General features: G+C 36.1%; 1 protein-coding gene across 6 annotated transcripts in view; it reads left to right on the forward strand.

The window, feature by feature from the left end:
• Positions 1–10942, forward strand: part of SPATA6 (spermatogenesis associated 6) — a 137640-nt gene extending 126698 nt beyond the window's left edge. For 4 of the 6 annotated variants that reach the window (XM_035018604.1, XM_035018605.1, XM_035018607.1 and 1 more), the window contains one exon: positions 8678–10942. In XM_035018604.1, the coding sequence (XP_034874495.1) occupies positions 8678–8858 (181 nt within the window). In that variant the 3' untranslated portion in view covers positions 8859–10942. The remainder of the gene's footprint in view (positions 1–8677) is intronic. The other 2 variants (XM_035018608.1, XM_035018610.1) reach the window with 1 other exon arrangement.
• The last annotated feature ends 1414 nt before the right edge of the window (positions 10943–12356 follow it).

A 12356-nucleotide genomic window follows, 5' to 3' on the forward strand; every position in this document is an offset into this window, starting at 1 on the left:
ATTATTTACTTAAAGCTCTATTCTCCAGATTGCTACTATATGGATTAACATCTCAATTTTGGTTCTTAATCCATATAATTGATTCTAATATGGGTAAGAATGGATAGGGTTGATAAAGGAAAGTGTCTGATTTTCAACTTTTGTATGCATAATAATTACCTGGGTTGCATCTTAAAAATACAGAGTTCTTCTTCCTACCCCCTTAGATTCTAAATCTTTACCTAGAAGGTGAGACCTAGAAATCTGCATTTTAAGAAATATCATGGATGCTTCTAATGCAGCTAGTGTAAGGACCACATTTTGAAAAGCACTGGTCTGTATTTAAAGTTTGCTGTAAACCTCGTTCTTTTTCCAGTTCACCAAGCAATGTTAATTGCTTACCTGGGACTATTTTGGTACCCCTCAAGTAAGAGTTAAGCAGAGTATCAGAAAAGTTCTCCTTATACATTTTTTTTGAGATTTCTTTATATTCCTTGCCACTTCTCTTATATATACATTTAGACTGATAGGACCAAGTGGTCAGAACTTCAAGACCTTTTATAAGAGTATATTTGATATTAGCTCCAGAAGCTACTGAGATGATCAGGATGTTATTTTAGTTTTATCCCTAAGTCATATTAAATATTAGGACAAGGAGTCACTCTCGTTCTACTTTCCATCTCAAAGATGAGAGAACCTACACGCGAAGGCTTCCATCAGCAGAAATCAAAAGGGGGTTTGGGGTCTTGGCTTAATATCACCCCTCTCAGACACACATTGACACAGAGGTCCTGAGGAAGTCTGCATGGACCCCTGAATGGCTGAGTGAGGAGCTCAGCAAATCCTCTTTCACAAAGCAACAACTAGACAGAATTGTCAAAAACGCCAATTTTAAGACTCTAGAAATTGACCAAAGGCATATAACAAATCAAGAAGCATTTATCGAGGGGCGCCTGGGTGGCTCAGTTGGTTAAGCGACTGCCTTTGGCTCAGGTCATGATCCTGGAGTCCCTGGATCGAGTCCCGCATCGGGCTCCCTGCTCGGCAGGGAGTCTGCTTCTCCCTCTGACCCTCCCCCTCCCATGCTCTCTCTCTCATTCTCTCTCTCAAATAAAATAAAAATAAATAAAATCTTTAAAAAAAAAAAAAAAGAAGCATTTATCGAGAAAATCTACTGAGCCTCAATAAGGGCAGTGGGAATCTGGCATTTTGTCCAGAACTCCCAGTGCCCAGCTTCGTAGGGCAGTCATGCTGAGAGAGCGGCAGCTTGGCTGCCGGAAGAGACTGGCTATATGGAGCAGAGCATGGGAAATCCCATGTACATGGAGATTAGTAGAAACAATAATGATCCCACTGGCAACCAATAAGAGAAGGCTTGAGGTCTAACTACTTGTTGGGACAGATAACAAAGATCCAGGGTCCAGGTAGCCAAAGTTGGTCTTGATAAAGTTGTACTTACCCCTAGTAGTCTGGAACATTATGTGTATCTGTAAGGTTGTAAATATGTTCAGGAAAAACTGGAGAGGCCCTTAGGGAGCCACTCGTCCATGGTTGAATGTGAGGCCTTGTGAAGGCAGAAAGTAATATTCAGGACAGGCTTGCAAACTGGATAAACTTTGAACGTATATTCCAAGTCACACATAGATCCATTGGCAAAAGATGGAAGAAGCCTTTCTGACCAGTCATTTGCTGGTCACTAACCTATGCTGACCCAGGGGCAGCCCCTATGAGTCCGACTTAAAAGTAGAAACAATAATTTTTTTTAAAAAAAGAAAGGAACAGGAGACATCAGAAACTATACAGGGCAAGGGAAACAGACTTCAGGCATTAGTGCAGGCAGGACACTAAACAAATAATCAAAAACAAAACCCTGGTAAGGTCAAAATCAAGAGTTGTTGCAGTTTTTATCTAAAATATTGTTTTCAACAAAAACTTATGAGACATGCAAGAAATAGGAAAATCTAACCCATATGATTGAAGAATGAATTACTATAAATTGTCTTTGAGGAGGCCCAGATATTGGATTTAGCAGCTGTGTTCAAAGAACCAAAGGAAATCCTGTTTAAAGAATTAAAAGCATATATAATGGCAATGACTCATCAAATAGAGAATATTGATAAAGAGATAAAAATTATTGGGGCGCCTGGGTGGCTCAGTTGTTAAGCATCTGCCTTCAGCTCAGGTCATGATCCCAGGGTCCTGGGATCGAGCCCCTCCCTGCTCAGCAGGAAGCCTGCTTCTCCCTCTCCCACTCCCCCTGCTTGTGTTCCCTCTCTCGCTGTGTCTCTTTCTGTCAAATAAATAAATAAAATCTTTAAAAAAAAAAAAAAGATAAAAATTATTTCTTTCATGCTTTGCATCAAAATTATGCCTAGGATTCAATACTTGATCTTACAATCTAGATGTGCACTGTGGTTATCATTCATGGAGTGTAGCAAAGAGTCCGTGCTTTCTGCAGGAAGAGCAGAATGGGAAATTGGAGTGCCTGTTACTGTACATGGCAGCCTATGCATGCTAGCTGGCCTAGGTCTTCTGTCCTCTGACTATAAGATTCATTTGGAAGAAATCTCTTATCAAGGAGTTGTTAAGTGACCTTTTACTTCAAGTGTTTTAGGATCTGGAGCTGGGATTTTGGGAAGAATCTATTACCCATGCCAACCTCCCTCTCTCTTTCCTATCTTTTAGGAAATTTTAGGCCTTTGCAGTGGTAGCCTTGCCAGTGCCCAGGGTCCTGGCGGGCTTTTTAGTACCTGCTCTGTATAGTTCAGATTTCTTCAGTTTTCAGGATGTTTAAATTTCTCCATATTGTTGTGTACTTCTGGCATAACTATCTTATTTGAACATTGATCCTAATTAAAGACCAGGCATGAGTGATGCTTCATATAGATGGGAGTTGGTCACAAAAAGAGAGAAGTAAGGATAAAAATAATTTTCAGTTCATCATTAAAATGTGAATTGACCTTTTATGACTATTGCCTAAAATTTTTAACCATATTCTTTTATGGAACTAGCTAATGATATAAACCGTTTTCTATTTACTATTACACTGAATATTTTTCAGGTTACTAACAGTAGAAATATGCTCAATGTACTGTTTTATTGTGAAATTATTTGGAACAGAACTGAGTAATTAAAATTGTGACTATATATTTTTGTTTGTTTTTATAGATTCCAGTATAGTTAACATACAGTGTTATCTTAGTTTCAGGTGTACGGTATAGTGATTCCGTGCTTCACCTGGTGCTCATCACAAGTGCACTCCTTCATCCCCATCACCTACTTCACCCATCCTCCCACCCCCTCCCCTCTGGTACCCAGCAGCTGAATATTTTTGAATAACACAGGCTTGACTGTAGTTTTCATCTCTTCCCTACTGATCACTATCTGATTAATCTGATGAATCTACTAAGATGTAATAAATAGCCAAAAGGCTGTCTTTAATATTAACAAGTGGAAGAAAAAACTCTAAATAATATACAGACTTAAAATCTCTTAAATAAGAATGAGCTTTCATTTTTAAGTGAGAAAAATGTTACTTGATTCTAATTTGAATTCATTGGATCTTGTGTTATTAACTCAAGTATCTTAAAATCCTTTTTCATTAAATACTTAAGATTTAATTTTTTTAAACAAATTTTGTCTAGAAGGTATGTTGATATTCAGAAATATTGGGGGTGCTGCATATTTATGTGATTTTTCAAAGTGTTGTAAAAATTGCAGCTGAGGGGTCTAGAAAAGTCTCTGATGATTAGGACAGGGCAGTGTTGTATTCATTTTTTTAAAACAAAAATATGACCTTGGTAATTAGACTTAATATTGACACCAGGGCATGTCCAGTGTTCCAACTTGTTGTCCGCTTAAAAAAATACTACTAAGCAACCAGAATGGTTTTAGGACTACCAAGTCTTGCACACTAATTTAGTTTTCTAAATAGATCATGAGAAAATAATACATTAAATATAACTTTCAGTAAGAATTGTGATTTTATGACATTCTCATAAACAAGTAGGCGATTATGGTCTGAACTAGTGTTAGGTGAACTGCCGATTGGATGATGACATGGAAGACACTATTACAGCAATCCCAAGTGAGATTCGAGAGCCATAGTAACTAGTAGTTCAAAAATATTCTATGTGTTTTGTCAGTCAAAGTTTTGCTTGATAGGAACCTTTGTTGAGTATTATGGAAAGGAACTTATCTCTTGTATTATATAAGCATGTTTATATTGACTCTTAGATCACAATTTTGAAATATAAAATATGTATCATCTTTAAAGTCACTTTCAACTCTGGTTCTTTGAGTACAAATAGCAAGTGGCCAATTTTATAATTCTCATGGCCTTTCAGTTATTTCTTAGAATTAATATTTTGGGGGTAGTATATCCATCTTACCTTCTGACCTTCTTTTCAATGGGTATCACCTTAGAGATATTTTGTCTGAAGACTATGTATAGAGTAGTATATGCTTGGGCTTCATTTGACACTGATAATAGGAAACATCAGGGTTTCAAGTGAGTTCATTCTTTTCGAAGCAAAAAATTAGTAATGTCTTTTGTCTCCTAGTTCATGCTAAACTGCCTAAGACCTTTCTCTTTGCATATATACTAGGCCTTTTCAACACTTAGGATTTGAAGCTGTACAGTTCTTGGATATTATCCTGGTCTGTTCTTTTTTTCCTTTTTTTCTTAATAGCATTATCATGATTAAATACAGGGCTCCCTATTTAAGCAAGAGTAAGTTAATTAAAACAAAATGCACTGCATTAATAAAATATCATCCCCACTTTGAAAGTAACCATTTAATGGTATATAGCATTGATGCAGTATTTTTTTAGAGTTTAGTAGGAATTCACTAAAATGCTTTGAGTGTAGGAATGCTGGAGATACTCATGGTAAAATAGAGAAGTATAATTTTTAAAAGCCTATTACTATAATAAAACTTTTTAGTGTCACTTACACATTTTAAACTTATACTCAGTAATGAGAAATCAGAATTGACTCAATATGTTCACAGTTCATTAGAGAGTTAATGCTTTCATGTCTGGAAGTAAATATCATTTTTAGGATTATGATACTCTTTGTCTGCACCTATCTGTGAACCATATTAGGACCTGTTCTGTGTTCACATCTCTGTTTTGCAATTCAGACTTCCAGGCTGAACTAATTCCTAAATTCTCTCCAGAGAATTACAATATTGTTTACTAAATTGAAGAATTTTGCAATTTTAAATAGAAATAAACTCGCTGCCAAATTTTACAAGATCTAAAAGCATCAGGATGTGTATTTTGGCCGCTTTAGCTCTTCTTTACAGAACCTTATCAGGTTCATGTTTGCTTCCAAAAAGCTTTCTGAATTTTATTTATTCATTGCAAGCCACTGAGGTGATACTTTAAGATAGCTTTGAGACATGAAAAAAAAATGTATTGTCTAATGGAAGCAAAGCAGTAGCAAATCTATGCCAGGTAATATTAAATATTGTAATTGATGATAGGGGTGGCAATTTGGTTTACACTCTCAGAAGAAATATGCACAAGTTTAAAGCTCTACTGCTGCTTTACCTCTCTGAGAGCAGGGTAGAGGTGTGTGTTAGAAATTCAGACTTCTCTTGAGTAGGTTTATCATGGAACTAGCCTGGCAACTAAACAAAATATAGAATTCAGAAAAGAACATTATTATCTGGCCATCAGCATGTAGTAAAGTTGATGGTTGTGGACAAGAAGATAAGGACAAATCTGTGTTTTGTGAAATTTTAATTAGTTCATGACTTGTTGCAAAACAAGTCAACAAATAAACAAAAAACAACCAACCAAGCAAAACACAACATGGTGGGATTCCTAAAGTAGTATGAAGGGAACACAGGCAAATATGGGGACCTAGGCTGGTAGATACAGTTGCAGAGGCACAAAAGATGTGGAAATGTTTCTGTTAATATATTTGTGAGTATGTGATTTCCCTATCATTTGACTCAAACTGTCAAAAAAAAAAAAAAGTTGTAAGTGACAACAGGAGTTAAGCTTGGTGAAAAAAAATCTATGAAATCAGAAATTGTATTCAGTGGCTAGACTATTTCTTCAGCAAAGCTAATGAAAGAAATGTGGTAACTATATCAAAGCAAGGGCACTGAGACTTGGCTAAGGCCTTTTGAACAATTTTAAATATTATACTGACATTATTAGAAATTGTCATATAAAACTATGTTCTGGTTAATTATCCCTCCTTAACTGAATGGACAAGATAGAAGTAATGATAATCATGTTTTAAGACACCTTTGTTATCCCAGAGACTACCATTTTCAAAATTTTCCAGTGTGAAAGAGGCAGCACCAAGTGTAAAGAAAGTTTGACAGGATCTAGTAAATATTACTAGAAAATATGAGGTAAAATTTCATCTTAGCAAAGCCATGAGGAAGTAGAGAGACCTCTTGTCATGGTTCACAAAAGTGAATTTTTAAAAACATATCACATATATTACTTGTAACGGGGATATATTTAAGGTTTGTGCGTCTAAGTAATAATAATAATGATAATACTATAATAAATGAATACCCATTTACTCACCATCCAACTTAATAGAACATTAGCCGTACCTCCAAAGCCACCTTATGCTCTGAACCAATTGCATCTCTTTCCATAGAGACAGCTGTTATTATAGCTTTTCTATTAATCCTTTTTTCTTTATAGTTAATACCACACGTGAATCTATCCTTCAGCAATAAGTTGTTAAATTTTCCTTGTTTTAGACTTTACATAAATGTAAGTATAACTGTGTATTGTTTGGAATTTGCTATTTTTTCCACTCTGTTGGTTTTTCAGTTTCATCCACATTGATGCATGTGGCTATAGATCAGTAATTTTCCCTGTTGCATATTATATCATTGTATGCACATACCATTTTATGCATATCTGATCTAATGTAGATGGATATTTAGGTAGCTTCCAGTCCATGTCTGTACATGTCTCCTGGTACATATGTGTAAGAATTTTGCTGGGGTGGGGCGCCTGGGTGGCTCAGTTGGTTAAGCGACTGCCTTCGGCTCAGGTCATGATCCTGGAGTCCCTGGATCGAGTCCCGCATCAGGCTCCCTGCTCGGCAGGGAGTCTGCTTCTCCCTCTGACCCTCCTCCCTCTCATGCTGTCTGTCTCTCATTCTGTCTCAAATAAATAAATAAAATCTTTAAAAAAAAAAAAAAAAAGGAATTTTGCTGGGGTACCCAGGAGTGGGATTACTGGCTTGAAACTGCATATTCAACCTTATTGGGTTATGCCAAACTCTTCCAAAGTGAGTGTAGAATTGTTCTCATGACTTTACATTCTCACGGACACCATGTCAAGCTCCAAGAATGATAACCCAGCCTACTCCATGCCTTTTTTGTGGTCTCTTTTATTGTGTTCAGGTGTTAGATTGACTTCAGGTCAAATAGCAAATTCTTCTTACAGATATACAGCTCTAAGAGTTTCTGTTTCACAACTGACAATAGAGGTAACATCATTGGACTGATAAGTCAAGGAAGAAATTGTTTGTTTGAAGTGACATTCCAAATGTATGAATAAAATATTTGTGGCATTTAATAACCAGAACATAGTTTTATATGACACAAACTTCGTAATCTCTAACATGCCTTGAGAGTCTTATCTATAACAAGTAATTAATTTCTTGAAGTAGGTCAGTTATTTATTTAAAAAATGAAATAAACTCAGTCCTTGAAAAAGTCAACATTTTGTTTCTAGCAAGTAATATATTAAGCCCAGAACTTAATATTTATGATAGTAAAATTGTAACTTTGGTATGTTTTTTAAAGTACTATCAAACCTTTAAAAGGAGTTGCCTTTTCTTCTCTATTCTCATTATAATTAGCCTAGTCCTGGTCTGTTTCATAGTTTCCTATCCATTCTCTCTTTTTTCTTCAAGACCCTCAAAATTGGTTCCCTATCACTTCAAATACAGACTTTTTTGCCTTGTTTTCCATTTTCCAGAAGTGGTTCACATTCAGGCTAATTCTTAGCTACTCCTTCTTGAGGACAATAGCAGTGTGCCATAGCGGAAGGGGCCTCAAGGCCACAGACGTGGTATCTCTTTCTCTTCTGCCAGTCACTAGCTGAGTGGCGTAGGCAAGTCATTGACTTCACTGAGCCTCAGTTTCCACAGCTACCAACTTCAGAGCATCCTCAGATTTTTAGATAAATATCTAGTAGTTTAGTGCCTCGTGGTTAATAACTTCTGTGTGCAGAGTAAGCACTGTACCATATACTTTACACATACTGTCTTTGATTTTTAAAACAATAGTGCAGAAAATACAGTAAAGGAAGCTGAGACTCAGGATGATTAAATAAATTGCCCCAGGGTCCACAGCTTATAAAGGATTGAGCTGTTACTCAGTTCCGTGTCTGTCTGACTTGAGAGGCCCGGAGCTCTCATGACTGGCCTTCCCACAGCATCTGCGCCCTGCTTTTACCACATCACACACATCTCCCTTCTCTGAATTCTTCATAACTCTCTCTCTCAGACACAATTTTCATTTTACTGTTTTGTAATAGTTTCATACGAATAGGGTCACTCTCTGAAGGCACAGACCTTATTATCTTTTATTTCTCACAGCCCAGAGTATCACATACCCATAAGGTACTCAGTAATATTTGATTTATATAATACTACCTTTCATTGAGTTTCACCAGTTTTAATATTTTATATCCTTTTTTATAGCTCATTTCAGCGGCCACGTGGCACTCTCCATTTGGATGATGGTGAATACTGGTCCAACAGAGCAGCCTCTTATAAAGGAAAATCCCACCGACCCATCTTTGAGAACAGCATGGACAAGATATACAGGAACTTGTACAAAAAGGCCTGTAGTTCTGTTTCTCATACACAGGAAAGCTTCTGAGACCACCCATAATAAACTGTATGGGTGTCTGTGTCAACTTCTCAATGAAAACGTTTGATGTGATCAATATCTGTATTCTTTTTTTTTTTAAGCAGGTGATTCTGAGTAGTAGTTAAATGTGAATAAGTTTATTGCTTCAAATGGTAAATTATCATAGGCAGTCCTTTTTTTTTTTAATCACAGAAGAGAGTGCTGTATTCCAAAAGTCAAAGCTCTGCACCACAATCACAACTTCCAGTCTGATTATGAGAAGGATGTTCTGCCACATATATCTCATATCTCCATCTACAAATCCAAGAATAGATTCTCTCTAGAAATGGTCTTCAGCCTTAATCACCTTGTGATTTTCTTTTCATCTGCTTGATTGGTTATCTTGTCTAAGATTAATATGAACTCCTTTTTCTTGGTAATGGGCAAAACAATAAATAGTTCAGAAATGAATTTCCTAAGTTTAAACCCTGTTTTGACTAGTATTTTCTACTTATTTATCCCCCCTAAAAAAGGTTACTTGTATTTCTTAGCTAATAAGAAATAGGTGTTTTTAAAGTTTATATAATCATTCACTTCCTCTTCTGTCAAAGAACTAAGTTACCTACAATACGGTTAGCTAGAAATAGCAGTGGCCATGTGTGACCCAAAATGTGAATAACTGATTTTTAAAAATAGAATTCTTTGCATGATCTTAAGGCCACATCTTTTGGTGCATCCAGAATCAGAACATAGCTTTCGTTAGTAAGCATGTAGAAAGTCGGAAAGAATAAAGGGATTATATTGTAATTTTAAATTCTTTAGAGTTTTCATAGGTGTACCGAATGGCCCAGGAAAGTAGTATCTTTTTTTATTTATTATTTTATGTTAGTCACCATACAGTACATCATTAGTTTTTGATGTAGTGTTCATGATTCATTGGAAAGTAGTATCTTTACTTAAAGGACACTTGGAACCATAAAGAGGAGTAAAATATTATACAGAATGCTTTGTACTGGAAAATCCGATAGTTGATAAAATTAGCTCCTCTCCACCCGCCTTATCCATACCTGAGAGGCCACTGAGTCTTTGAAGATATGAAGAAATCCGTCACCTCATATTTACCAGAGTAAGTGGAGGGAAAGCAAAGAATAGAAAATAAGCAAACTTGGCTTACAAGCTTGAAGAGTTGACTATGAGGTGCTATTCTCTCATTGACTGTACCTTTGGTTAATTCTACAGCTATGATTTAAAAAGAAAAAAAAATGAACTCCATTTAAGTTGAAAATAACATGTAAAATTGAGTGACTTGTTTTTGTATTGAGAGAAAATATATAACACTTGTTATCTAATAATAGGATTTTTAAACTCCATGTTAAGAGTGTTCTGGTATGACAATCAGTGATGTGTGGGAACGTGCATCAGAAAAAGGGGCCAGGAGGCCTAGGCTCTGCCGTTTCTCCCGCTGAGTCTCTTTAACTCTCTGGGCCTGACTTTCCTCAGCTATCACATGGAGAGAATGAAGTGGATCAGCATTTCCCAAACCGTATTCTGTGGACTTCTATTTTAAGAGATGGCTGTAGGAAAGTAGATACAGGAGTTTCATTAGCCATATAAGTTGAGGAAAATCTATACACTAGATTCACACTCCCGAACTTAGAGACTCACAGGTAGGATGGCAGGAACGAAAGGCAGTGCTATTGATCCTGGAACAGCTGTTCCAAACGGGCTGTCCGGGCAAACTGGTGTGTATGGCTGATAAAGTCATAGTCAACACTAGCCTGGTGGAGGTACTAAGAAATCCTGACATACACCTGTTTCGCTCTAGCATCTGGTCTGGAGTCTGACACATAGTGCTCATTAAATATTTTTTGAATTAGCCCAGAATTTCCTAAAGTGAGTGTGTAGCAATATTTGTCATTACAGCCATTGTTCCCCTTCCGTCCCACCCCCTCAGCTCCCCACACTCCCTTTCAAATGTGCCATCCTTGGATACATGTAGACAGCAGTCAGGGAAATAGGACACTATACAATCACTGAGTTACTCTTTGGCTGTAAGTTGTAGGATGATGTTTTGTACAATGAGCTTTTGAAGGTCAACATTGACTAATGCTTTTTTTTTAAACAAAAAATATTATCAGTGAAACTTAGTATGTTTTGTTTTTGTTTTACATGTGGAAACAAATGAAAAATTCTTCCATTTAAAAGGTCCTGCTTGGTGAAAAGAACAATTTTGAACTTCAAAGAAAATTTCACTGTCATAGAAAATCTCCTGAGTGAATAACTACATCAAAAGTTACCTATTACACCTATTTCTGCCATTGGCTATACAAAGACCACAAAAAATGGGTCTCAGAGGGGAACTTCAGAATATGATATTCGGAAAGACATTTTCCTGTGTATTACATTTGACTTCTCTCTGAAGGATCAGGTGCAAATTTCCAGATATGTAGTATATTAGCTAAGTGTCTATTTCCATTTCCTGGGGGAAGAAGTGGTCTTTGTTGCTATCCCTAAGTATTACTATAAAATCTTATGTTATGTTATTTTTAAGGAGTAAAACCTTTAAATACTAATAGTTGTCTTTTCTCATTGTAAGAAGCAGAAAGATGTAGTTATTACAATTCTTACAATGAAGCAGAAAGATGTAGCTATTTCCTTAGCCTTTTAAAAATATTTCTTACAATCTAGTAATAGTTATTAGACTTAATATGAAAGATAAATTGATCTTACTTCTTCCTTTTAAGGTATTTTGTCCTTTAAATAAAAAAAAAAAACCTGGGAATTTCAGGAAGAAAGATGTCAATTCAACTAAGAAAAAAGATGTGTGATTGGACAGAGAGTGAGGTCTTCATGGTCCCACTATTAGCTATACAACCTTGTTCAAGTCATTTATCCTTCTTGGAGCTCAGTTTTCTTATCTATAAGGTGATGAAGGGGTTAATTTAGAAGGGTCTTTTAACGTTCCAACATTTCTATAATTGTATAATTGATTAAGATGGAAGATAAACAAGTTCTAGGAAGCAGAGTTGTATTGTAACTTCAAAGATTAAGCCCCTGATTAAAAATCTGGAGCAGATAGAGCATTCTCATTATTGTCTTCATTTTCCAGTAATAGCTTTATTGAGATAAAACTCATATACTGTAAAGTTTACCCTTTAAAAGTATACAGTTGCGTGGTTTTTAGTATATTCACAGAGTTGTGCAGCTATAACCACTAGCTAATTATAAAATATTTCATGACTCCAGAAAGAAATCCTGAACCCATCAGCAATCACTCCCCATTCCCTTCTGCCCTCACCTCCTGGCAACCAGCAATCTGCTTTCTGTCTCTGTGCCTGTTCTGGTGTTTCACATAAATGGGATCATATAGTACGTGATCTTTGGTGTCTGGCTTCTTTGACTTAGCATAATGTTTTCATAGTTCATCTGTGTTGTAATGCACATCAGTACTTTATTCCTTTGATGATTAAGTAATAGTCATAATGGGGATGTGCAACAGTCAGTTGATGAGCATTTTTATTATTTTCC

This window comes from Mirounga leonina, unplaced genomic scaffold (genome assembly GCF_011800145.1).
Source record: "Mirounga leonina isolate KUSES-001 unplaced genomic scaffold, KU_Mleo_1.0 Mir_173, whole genome shotgun sequence".
Taxonomy (NCBI): domain Eukaryota; kingdom Metazoa; phylum Chordata; class Mammalia; order Carnivora; family Phocidae; genus Mirounga; species Mirounga leonina.